General features: G+C 34.1%; 1 protein-coding gene across 1 annotated transcript; it reads left to right on the plus strand.

Moving 5' to 3' along the window:
• Positions 1 to 2,131: 2,131 nt before the first annotated feature.
• On the plus strand, positions 2,132 to 10,696 carry LOC110731347 (protein DETOXIFICATION 40-like). The gene is made up of 7 exons (XM_021911197.1): positions 2,132 to 2,633; positions 6,419 to 7,050; positions 8,195 to 8,251; positions 8,341 to 8,579; positions 8,906 to 9,024; positions 9,120 to 9,206; positions 10,274 to 10,696. The coding sequence occupies exons 1-7, from the start codon at positions 2,154 to 2,156 to the stop codon at positions 10,343 to 10,345; spliced, it is 1,686 nt and encodes a 561-aa protein (XP_021766889.1). The 5' UTR covers positions 2,132 to 2,153; the 3' UTR covers positions 10,346 to 10,696.
• Positions 10,697 to 12,307: the final 1,611 nt, after the last annotated feature.

A 12,307-nucleotide genomic window follows, 5' to 3' on the forward strand; every position in this document is an offset into this window, starting at 1 on the left:
TTTTTAACATGTTTACTTTATCTCTAATGTCTAGGAAAGCTCAGACAAACGATATTTTAAAATTGATAGGCTCAAGGCAAAACATAAAAGGTTGCATAGAAGTATATAATTAATAGACTAAAAATTAAAAGTCACATAACTATGAAATAAATTCTAACGTATGTAAGACCAAAATGTTTTGATAGGTTTATGAAATTAATTATTAGGTGGTCCAATATAATATTATGAAGTCATGCAATACGTTATAAAAAAGGACAAAGTTAGCAAAAATTACATACAAGTACGTAGTATAACAAAACGTTAAACTAGCCGTAACTCATCTTATTTGACCATCAACCAAAAAATGACATTTGTTATTGCTATTCAAAACATGAACTACTACTTCTATCATCTGGGAAATTTCCCCCAACTCAGATGAAACTCTGTTTGTATTTACTCTGCTGTATTTATAGTTTATATGTAAGAGGGTACCTCTTTGTAATTTATTTGAGCTATTTTTATTTATTTTATTTAGAAAAATCTACAATACGGTATTTTTTTTTTTTAATATATACGAGCGTTTTTATTTTTTAATGGTTATTATACTACATTTTTTGGGAAAGTGATACAATATTTTTTAGTATAAGTGCCTCATCTCTTCAGCTTTTTTTTTTTTTTTTTTGAAACCCTCTTCAGCTTAATTTAAGTTCAATTTAGTTCAGCTCCTAATTTCCTTCTCTTATAAACAATTCATTTCATTTCAATTCAATTGAGTTCAGCTTATTTTAGTAAATCAGAACATGCTCTAACTCTCTCCTCTCATGGTTTCCTCCCCACACATACCTACTAATACTACTACATTAAAATAAATAAATAAATAAATAATAATAAAAAAAAATTAATACCTCATCTACCCTGATTATACCTAATTATACTAGAATTAAAATTTATGTTTCGCTCAAAGCTTAACTCTTAAAATAAAGAAGAGAATTGAAAATTGTACAGACTGGAAAATTAAAAACACAAATTCTTATATGTGGTTGGTTATATGGTGTGGACATCTATCATAGGGGTCACTTCGTGAGTGTTATAGCCTTACAGGGTTACCCAATTAGTGTAAATGGTTACTTTGTCAGTGTTATATGAATTACTCGATTAGTGTCAAAGAGATTACTCTGTTAGTGTTTTAGGGGTTATTTTTTATTTTTAACAAGTTGGCACACGGTGCGTCCAACCACAGACTAGATGCGTTGATTTTAAAATACTTAGTATAAAGACTTTTTTGTTTTGTTTTGTTTTGTAACGAGCATAAAATAACTATTGGAGGAAAATAATCACCCAATTAAATAAGGAAGGAAATCAAGTACAAGTATAATTGAAATTTTTATACACTTTTGCATCATTATTATTAAAGTTGTTTATTTAGGAAACATATCAAGAAAATTTATAATTATCCTAGTGCACATATATGTTACCATCAAAACAACTTATCATGTTCTTAAATGCATTTATATAATTAAAGGCCTATTCACATTTACTTAATTTCAGTTCAGTTCAGCTCAAATTAGTTCAGTTCACTTCAACTCCTAATTTCCCTCTCTCATAAAATATTCATTTCAGCTCAGTTCAGTTTAGTTTAGCTCCAATCAGTTCAGTTCAGTACATGTGAACAGACCCTTATCACTAAATACCAATATACCATGCTCAAGCTCAATATATTTGTTGAAAAAAATACCTTCTTCGCTTCATATTATTCGAGACTGTATTTTACCGAACATATAAATCAACAAAGATAATCAAATAATGCTTCTGAAAATAATGTTACTAGTGTAATTTTTCAAACATGTAACTAAAAATTAACGGAGAAAGTATGTTATAAAAAGCTACCATCGTTGATATAGTACGGAGTACTTTGTATGTATAAATAATTAACCATTTTACAAAATCTAAAATTTAAAAACATGAAACACACTCCATAGTTCATAGTTCCATACTATAGTACTACTGTACTATATGCTTCCAAACATGGCTCTAATTTACCCACCTACACAATTAAACTTGTGGTTTAGTTGATATTTCCAAATTCCAACCCCTTTATTTTATAGATATCCCACAATTATTTTATAGCCATAAAATTACATAAACCCCCCTTTTTTTTTCTTCATATTTTTTTTATGTACCCCACTAGGCCACAACATTTCCCCCACCCTCAACTTCTCAATATAAATTCTCCCAAATTTCTCTATTACCAAATTATATTACCAAACAATTCACACCAACCCAAAAAAACACAACACAACACACCACACCATACCACCCATAACATGGGCTCTAGAGGTGACTTTGAGGAGCCTCTCCTCACATCCCAACCTCCTCTCCTTCCGCCGAAGAAGGCGGCGGCAGAGGAGACGAGTTCGGCTTTAGAAGAGACTTTAAGCGACCGTGACACGTCATTCCTCCGTCGTATATGGCTTGCCACGTGGCTAGAAATGACCTATTTGGTCCCACTTGCGGGACCCGCAATTGTAGTGTACTTGCTAAACAACATGATATCGATGTCCACACAAATATTTTGCGGTCACCTCGGTAATCTTGAACTTGCGGCCACTTCTCTCGGCAATAACGGCGTTCAACTCTTGGCCTACGGTCTCATGGTACCAACTTTATTCTTTTCCTACATATTTTTTTTTATTTTTTAATTAATTATTAATTTCAATCCTATTTCCTCGGCATAAGTTTCTCGTATATCATTAATTTTCATTTTTTAGTATGTTGAAAATAAAATATACAAGTGAGTATACTAAAAAAAAAAATGTAGTTGTTGCGTCATGTGTTGTAAACTTTTAATTACTCCGTATTAAATTTATTTTTAAAAAATCGCGATAACTAAATAGGTTCAGTTTTTTGTGGTGATTAACTTTTGGCTATTTTCCGTTACATATTGTTTACAACGATTTGACGTTAAGTAAACAACAAAAATGTTTAATCGTTGCAAATAATATATAGTGGAACTAGTAATTATTGAATGTGGGCATTGAATACAACCAATATGTAACATGAGACATGACATAAGTAACCCACATGATTAGACATTTAAAATAAAAATCAACTTCGATCATTTGAGATAATCGTACTTTTATACGATATACCCGTTGTATATTAGACCAAGTTCGTATAAATAATTTTCTCGTATTGAATTTGAAAATAAGGTCACAAAAATAGAATGTTCCGAAAATTTCCAACCTTTCATTATCTTATCTAGTCTTTTGTCCATTTTAGTATACTACGTGTTAATTTCTCATTAATGGTAATCAGTTAATTACTGCAGAACATGCCAAAATTTGGTTAAAAAAAGAAATGGGTAAGGTAAAGTAGAATATAATAAAAATTAATGGTAGGTATCAAAGTTTGATTTGAAAAGAACAATTCAGTAATTGGACAAATTAACATGACACGCATATTTTGTTAAGAGGAGTAGATTTGGTGGTAGTCATGTTCTAAATTTGTAGAATATGGAATACTTGTCAATATTATATACTGATGTTGTTTGGAACGTATATACCATTTCTTATTTATTGTACTTGTATTTGAGACGGACTTTGAGTTGCGAGAAACATTCACTGTCGTGATAAAGATGGCTTTATAATAAAAGTCCACTAGTACTCAAACGGGTTGTTTGACTTTAGTCTAAAGATGGTTGTGAGCGATGTCGAGCATGTTTTATGGGCTAATAGTAGTGGCGGATCTTGGATCATAAATTGAGGGGTCAAAGTTTTAAAGATAATATACTTAATTACTATGAGTCTGTTTTCCTTGACTAAAATGAGTTAAATTGAACTAAATTGAAATGAACTGAACTTATTAGAGCAAAACTAAATTGAAAATAATCGTATGAGAACAGACCCTTTATCAGAATTTTTTATATACACGTATATATATCATATTGCACATCATATTTTTTGTGCTTGGCGACATTGTGCCATAGCGTGAATAGTTGACGTTAGATGAGAATTATCATCAATCATGAAATGAAGGACAATATCGAACAACACTTTTCACATGTTAGTCCAGCGTCCAGCTTGCCTTCTAGAGGGGAAAGGAATTTAGAGAATCCCTCTATTTCTAAGCAAATGTAACTGATGCGCTCGTTGAGCGTTTCCATTCAAAAAAAAAAAGCAAATGTAACTGATGAGACTTCAGTTCCTGACTTCGAAATCACAAGGTGTGCTCCTTACTAATTTCACCAAACTTGCTTGGCTAATTGACGCTAGATTTATCCTTTTTTCATACATATTTCTAACTATTTGATTGTACTACCGGGAATAATTTAATAACAAAGAGATACTAATTGACATTAGATTTGTTCAAGTACTCCGTATTAAATAAGGAGTATTAAAATTTCAGCTTACAATTAGGAGTAATATAATACGATTACTTTGGTAGATACTTTAATATGGAAAGACTGAAAGTGTAAGAGTTGGTAAGATAAAAAAGGTAGATGAATGCTTTTGTCTTAATGTAGACGTGCAGTAAGGACAAGACGGCTGTGGCCTGTAGGCATGGACTTGTCAACGTGATCACGTGACTTTCTATGACTGTATGCAGGTGTATCTTGCAATATCTCACTTTACTCAAATTTTGTATGGAAAATGACATATGGGGCTAAAATCTCACTCATGTCAAATTACTATTTCCGTTTTATATTATATGCTACGTTTTTTCTCTTTACTTTATGTCAAATCGTTGCAAATAATATGAAATAGAGGTAGTAACTTAATTTTGCGAAAATAAAAAAAAGTTTTTTTTTTTAAGAGTAGAAAGGAAAGGATAAAAGAATATTCGTCACCTAATTGTTTTGTAAGTTGATTTGACCCTCATAATCTTATGGCATAATTTGTAAGGGATTTCAAATAGGTTTGCATTTGTCAATTTTATGTGCATTTAAATTACATTGGTTATTTATAATTGTACTCGTGAAATGGTTTCGTGCAATATACACCCTTTATATTTTATATCGTTACTTATTCGTTTAATAGAGTAACACCACCTTATTAGTTGTCACATTGTCAACGACCACGTATATGTAGGGCTGTACACCGGTCTAAAACCGGATCGGACCTGGACCGGACCTGTTAGGACCGGGACTTGAATCAGCCAATTTTGAGGACCGGGGACCGGACCTGATTCAGCAGGTCCGGGTCAGGTCCAGACCTGAGCAATCAGGTCCGGGTCAGGTCCAGACCTGAACAGACCTATTTTGTGTGTTTTTTTTAAAAAAAAAGAAAATAAATAACCTGTTGGACCTGTTTATAGACCTGTTTATGGACCTGTTTACATAAAACCTAAAAATATCAATAACAAAAACTACATAAAATCTCTAAGTCTCAAATATAACAAATAATTCATTAAATTACATTTGATTAGTACACTGTCCAACAAATTTACAAAAATTCACAGAATACTACATTGCATATATTCTGAAAATATAAACAGATTTTAAACTGTTCCATAAGTTATACAACAAGTAGAGTAGCCTATCCCTGATTTATCAATCTACTCCCAGCAAATTCACAATATAAACAGATTTTAAACTCACAAATCGAAAGAAACCAAAATTCAACATGAATTCGAAACAATTGAACTAAAAAAATTCAAAAACAGTTACTTTAAATAAATAAAAAACTAAAAAAAAAACATGAATTCGAAAAAAATGAACTAAAAAACAGAATTTCAACATGCAAACATCAAACAATCATTATTAGCAATTGAAACATGAATAAACATATGAATGCCTCACATTTAATTCAACATTTCAAATTAAAAAATATCCAATTCAAATATAATTCGATTTAATTAAAAAAAAAAAAGAACTTACAAATCCCACCGTGAAGGAGTTCGTGCAGGTGGACGAAGATGGTAGTCTGGCTGATGCAGCGTGTAGAGGTTTCCGTGCTGTTGGTCTGGTGGATGGTGGCGACTGGTGTCTGGGCGGTGGCGACTGGTGTCTGTGCAGATCTGCTGCGTGAGGGAGTGAGTGTTGGTGTGGTGTCGGTGTCGGCTGAGAGAGAGAGTGCGTGAGTGAGGAGTGAGTTAGGGTTAGTGGGTAAGTGGGTTACAAAAATGAACAGACTTGTTTTGAAATTTGGATTTTTTTTTAATAAAAAAGGCATTTTTACCGGGTTTCAGGTCCAGACCTGAAAACCCCGGGTTTGGACCTGATCCAGAACGGGACCGGGAACCTTGATTTTCAAGGACCGGGACCGGACCTGAATCTACAGGTCCGGGTCAGGTCCGGTCCAAACAGGTCCGGGTCAGGTCGGTTTTCAGGTCCGGTCCTTTTTATGTACACCCCTACGTATATGTACAATATGATAACGTTAGGCAACATATGTACCTTGATTTATTACTTATACTATACTATGTATGTATGCACATGTAGCTTGGTATGGGAAGCGCGGTGGAAACTCTATGTGGGCAAGCATACGGTGCTAATAAGCACGACATGCTTGGAGTTTATATGCAACGGTCCACTGTCCTCCTAATGGCCACCGGTATACCATTAATGATTGTGTACCTTTTCTCTAAGGACATCCTTTTACTACTAGGGGAGCCAGAGAACATAGCCTCAGCAGCCGCGACTTTCATATATGGTTTGATCCCACAAATTTTTGCGTACGCGTGCAACTTTCCTATACAAAAGTTCCTCCAATCACAAAGTGTGGTGTTCCCAAGTGCATACATCTCAGCCGCGGCCCTAGTGGCTCACATTGGGCTTACTTGGGTTGCGGTTTACAAGCTTGGATGGGGCCTCCTTGGGGCTGGTTTGGTGTTGAGTTTTTCGTGGTGGATCATAGTTGTGGCACAATTTGTTTACATTGTGGTTAGCTCAAGGTTCAAGTACACTTGGACCGGGTTTAGTTGGGCTGCGTTTAGTGGGCTTTACGAGTTCTTCAAGTTGTCTGCTGCCTCAGCTGTGATGCTCTGCTTGGAAACTTGGTATTTTCAGATATTGGTGTTGATTGCTGGCTTGCTCGATAATGCTCAACTCGCCTTAGACTCCCTCTCAGTAAGGTATGAGTTTTTTGCTCTACAATCTCAAGTTAATCTCAACTCGCCATTTTTCCTATGCAATACACCCTAGTTGGAAATAATAGTCACTTATACTTATTTAGTGATAGAGTATAAAACATATTACTAACACTCAACCATTACCTTAAGTTCCATTTATATGGTATCAGAGCCAGCGTGATATAAAAGTCACAGATTCGAATCTCATCCATCGCTCCTTTTAAAGTGGAATGTTTTGTGTGAGGAAGGGGTGTGATAGAGTATAAAACATATTCTTGGGCCTAAATTATTACAAGTCATGCTGAATCTATGGAGTATTAGCTACTCGTAGGCTCGTAGCTTGTTACTTAGATGGAATCACAAATGATATGTGGTCTTACATCATCCAAAAAATATGTAGGGTCTAAAATTTTATATCATTCAATTTTGTTTTTCTTCTTTCATTACTGATGAGTGGGTTAAGGAATGATGGCCTCCATTGAAAATGAATTCATTTAATGTCTCCTTAAATTAGGATACTGTTACTATAGAAGTGTTGTACAATAAAAGTATGGCCTCTTACTTTACTAGGATGATGTTACCTCTAATAAATTGAACAACTTGGACTCACATAATGCATAAAAAGATGCATCAACATTTATTCATAGATATTCCTATCTCATGGGTGGTGAAAGAGAAAAAAGCAACTGCAATTAACAGGCTTTTCTTCTTAGTATGATGAATATACACGTGTCATTTGTCGTATTGGTCGAAAAAGGTTACTATTCCTGCATAAGGACAGATGAACATGAATGCATGTAATAAGTTGTATAGTATGTTCCACTTTTGCATATAATTAGCTACTACAAACATGTCCCAATTAATCAACTTATAATTGCTAAATGTATATTAATTACATTGTACTGAACTTTGGCTTAGCATAGATTTTTTTTTTTTTTTTTTTTTGCCGGGATGAACTTATTTTTGCTAAACTTGACTGATTGCTGAACTAAACTGATTTTTATTTGATTGTTAGTTTTAAAAGCAATTTATCTTATCCGTAACTTATTTAAGTAAACCGAGAAGAACATAGCCTTAAAACTCCGTGCACATGACTATACATTCATGATTTAAGCTTATGAGTTGTGACATTGTGTAAATCTTGCAGCATGACAATTTCTGGATGGGTGTTCATGATTTCGGTGGGATTCAATGCAGCTGCAAGGTTAGCTGCTACACTCGATCCTTCAGTAATTGTAATAAGTAAGAAAACATGATTTCAGTAATTAAATTGTTTGTTTTTGTAATTGACAGTGTAAGAGTGAGCAATGAGCTAGGAGCAAAGCACCCAAAATCGGCCTCATTTTCTGTTGTAGCAGTGACAACCATTTCCTTCTTGATCGCCCTTGTCTTTGCCATCCTTGTGCTCATTTTCCGGTATCAGTTGAGTTACATCTTTACTGGTGGAACGGAAGTCTCTGAAGCTGTTGCTGATCTTTCCCCCTTCCTCGCCATTTCTATCCTTCTTAATGGTGTCCAACCTGTTTTATCAGGTAACAAAATTTTCGAGTTTTGTTTTTCATTTTGGAACTTAAAATTTAACATAAAAATGTTACAAATAACTTTGTGCATCGTTTAAACTTGGTATCTAATGAGGTGAACAGAATAAGGTCTCTATATCAGTAGGTAGAACGAGCATTATTGTAACGTGTTGTACTCTGTATAATAACATTGCTATGAAATGAACGCACATACAACAAGTCACACAGTTTCCGTTGCAAATTAAATGGTTATTGATGCGGATCTATGTGATGTTTGTCTTAGCGATCTCTTAGTACAGGAATATGCATGCTTTGCTAAAGTTAATGATAATTTGCAGGGGTGGCGGTTGGATGTGGATGGCAATCCTTTGTTGCTTATGTAAATGTCGCGTGTTATTATGTGGTTGGAATCCCTGGTGGAGTACTACTCGGATTTTACTTTAAGCTTGGTGTTAAGGTAAATTCTTTTGTTCATTACTCGTATAGTTGTACGTTATATTCATACTTGTATTAATCGTCCTTACAAAATGTCGACACATTGTCTCATTGTAGGGCATATGGGGTGGAATGATCGGAGGTACCGTGATACAAACTCTTATTCTACTATGGGTCACATATCGAACGGATTGGGAAAAAGAGGTATTGTTATTTGCTATTCATGCTTATTCTATATTTATGTGATTTAGGTACGTATCTTTATGAATATGTTGTTGTGGTCGGACTGTCGGAGTACCTCATTTAAACTTTTAAAGGACTTAATTGGAGCGTTGTACCAAATATAATACGGGAGTAATACTAATACACAACTATACGTCTATACTTGATAAAAATGTTTTGGTCTAACTTTTTACTGTCTCTAAGATGAATCTTTAACACGAATTTCCTTTTCCATTCTATGATTAATAGGTAGTACAAGTATGGACCATTTTGTAAAAAAATTGTTTTGGTCGGACTTTTTACAGTCGACTAGTCGAATTTCAACAAGTATGGACCATTTTTTTTCCAAAGGAAGTATGGACCGTTTTATAGAAGAGATAATTGAGATGTTAACTACTGAAATTATACCGTAAATGTTCGTATTTGTTTTCGAGTTTAATTAGGCAGTCCACAAGGACAGTGATATACTTGGATTATGTCTTAATTTGTCGAGAATTCAGTTGATAAAGCCATTTAATTCTCTATAACAGACGTGTTTTTGAAGTATTTAAGTGGTTGAAGAATCGAATATTATCCAAAATCATGAATGATGATGAAAGAAATTAACGTGTAACACATAATTTTGATGTTACGAATAGTCCCAAAATCTTGCATCTTTGATGTAACGTAGGAAAATTAATTTTGATTTAATTCCGCAAATGAGTGCATATTGCTAAATTAATAAGGTTGATTGAATTTCTACATGACAATGTTTATTATAGTGTACCATCATAATACATTCATACACCTTTAATTGTCGTCTTACAATTATAGATTACACCTTTAATTTCTCAACTCTATAGCTTAACTCTTTGTGACGATTGTTCCATAATAGTAATATATTGTTGTCGTATGACAAATTAATATTGAGCGTACGTTTACTCCAATTATGTGTCCGATAATGTTTGTATGTGTTTGTTGAACAGATCTTAGCTTTAGCTACTTTGTATGTATCAAAGTATAATTGTGAAAATGGCTATGATTAATAACTTTGTATGTTATATTTATAGGTAAAGAAAGCTGCGGAACGACTAGATACATGGGAAGCCATGAAAGAGCCATTGATAAACAAGATTAGTTGAAAGTAACCTTCATTAATGATCAAATTTGTGCGACGAAAACTGGACAAAAGTGCAGTACTGAGTATCTCATCTGTATACAGAGCTTCAAATCAAACATGAAAGCAAATTTTGTTCGTAGTGAAAATGGATGCATATTTGTTGTGGAAACTATATCCATGTATAATGTCGCCTGCATTCAAGAGAATTTCAACAATGTTTTGATGTTATGATTTGGGGGATTGGATTTAGTCATCGGTTTTAGTTTGCTGTAAAGATAGCTACATTGTTAAGTTAGTCGACTACACCATTGAAAGTGATTGAAAACGATAATTATTTTGACCAAATAAAGGTAATCTCTCCGTTCCATAATAATTGAGAAGCTTCTCTTTTTATTTAAAATAATTTGTGAATTTGTCATACAAATTTTCAAAATACAGTTACATGGTTGTTTAAAATACTAATTTCCGCCTACAACCCCTCAAAAAAATGTGCAAAAAAAATTTGAAACTCTGTATCGCAGCTCCTGGCTTGGCAGCATTTTTCTCGAATTCTGAAGTCTGTAAAAAATCTCTGAGGACTGCAGTATCCAAAAAGTTAAGCAGAAGAACAGCCAACTTCTTCAAATTTTTGAGCTCGTCTATACAAAGACCTTTCCAAGCTGAAGAAACCCTATTCGACCTCTGGTAGATGAGTCAAGCTACTGCAATTGCGAAGGATAAGAGCACGAAGATTTACCAAATCAGCAAGTGATTTTGGGAGAGATGAGAATCCCTTATAGGATAAATTAAGGACTCGAAGATTAACTAGTTTTGAAAAAAAAAATCATCATGGGAGTGGGATGCTATTAGATGATTTGAACCCAAGGGTTTATTGTCTAATTTTCAAAATTAAAGGCTAATGTCCACGCTTTTTGTGAAATTTTGGAGGTTTCAAGGCCCGATGTCCCCAAGTGTTGAGAATTTAGGGAATACATCTGGGGGTCATATAATGACTTTTGGAACCATATATGATCATTATATGTTGTCATAGATGTTAGTGGTAGACTTGAGTTAATGAAATCGGTGCAAGTTATTTTTGGAGGTTTCGGAGTCCGATGTCGCAAAGTCTTGAGAACTTAGGGAACACATCTGGTGGTCATATAATGACTTTTGGAACCATATATGATCAATTATATGTTGTCATAGATGTTAGTGGTAGGCTTGACTTAATGAAATCGGTGCAAGTTGTAAACCGGTAAATTGGATGGTTCATACCAACCAATTGGACTCCCAGAGGGTATTAAGGATCATGGTAAACATTTCGGAAATGTTTATTTCCGGGCGAAAAAAGTCAATTCCATAATTGAAAGCTAATATCCATGTTTTTGAGAAATTTTGGAGATTTCAAGGCCCGATGTCATATAATCATCTCGGAGTCATATAATGTCGCTTAGAACCATATATGATCATTATAAGTTGTCATAAATGTTCGTGGTAGGGTTGAATTAATGAAATCGGTGCAATTTGTGAATCGGTAAATTGGCCGTTTAAAGGCAAATTTGATGGTTTCACCCAACCAATTGGACTCCCAGAGGATATTAGGGACCATGGTAGAAATTTCGGCAATTTTTATTTCCGAGCAAAAAAATGTCAAAAAATCCCAAAATTGAAGGCTAAAATCCACAATTTTTGACAAATTTTGGAGGTTTCGGAACCCGGTGTCGAAAAGTTTTGAAATTCTAGGGGATGTATCTCGGGGTCATATAATGCCGTTTGGGACCATATATGATCATTATTTGTTGTTATAAATGTTCATGGTAGAGTTGATTTAATGATATCGGTGCAAGTTGTAAACCGGTAAATTGGTCGTTTCAAGGCAAATTGCATGGTTCGACCCATCCAATTGGACAGCCGGAGGGTATTAGGGACCATGGTAAACATTTCGGTAATTTATATTTTCGGACGAAAAATGTAAAAAAATTCCAAAATTGAAATCCTCGCTTTT

This window comes from Chenopodium quinoa, unplaced genomic scaffold (genome assembly GCF_001683475.1).
Source record: "Chenopodium quinoa cultivar QQ74 unplaced genomic scaffold, ASM168347v1, whole genome shotgun sequence".
NCBI classification, from domain to species: domain Eukaryota; kingdom Viridiplantae; phylum Streptophyta; class Magnoliopsida; order Caryophyllales; family Amaranthaceae; genus Chenopodium; species Chenopodium quinoa.

Coding starts and splice junctions, on each gene's coding strand:
- LOC110731347 (XM_021911197.1), top strand. CDS start 2,154: ATGTACCCCACTAGGCCACAACATTTCCCCCACCCTCAACTTCTCAAT. Junction 8,252..8,340: donor GGATTCAATGCAGCTGCAAG/GTTAGCTGCTAC, acceptor TGTAATTGACAG/TGTAAGAGTGAGCAATGAGC. Junction 9,207..10,273: donor GAACGGATTGGGAAAAAGAG/GTATTGTTATTT, acceptor TTATATTTATAG/GTAAAGAAAGCTGCGGAACG.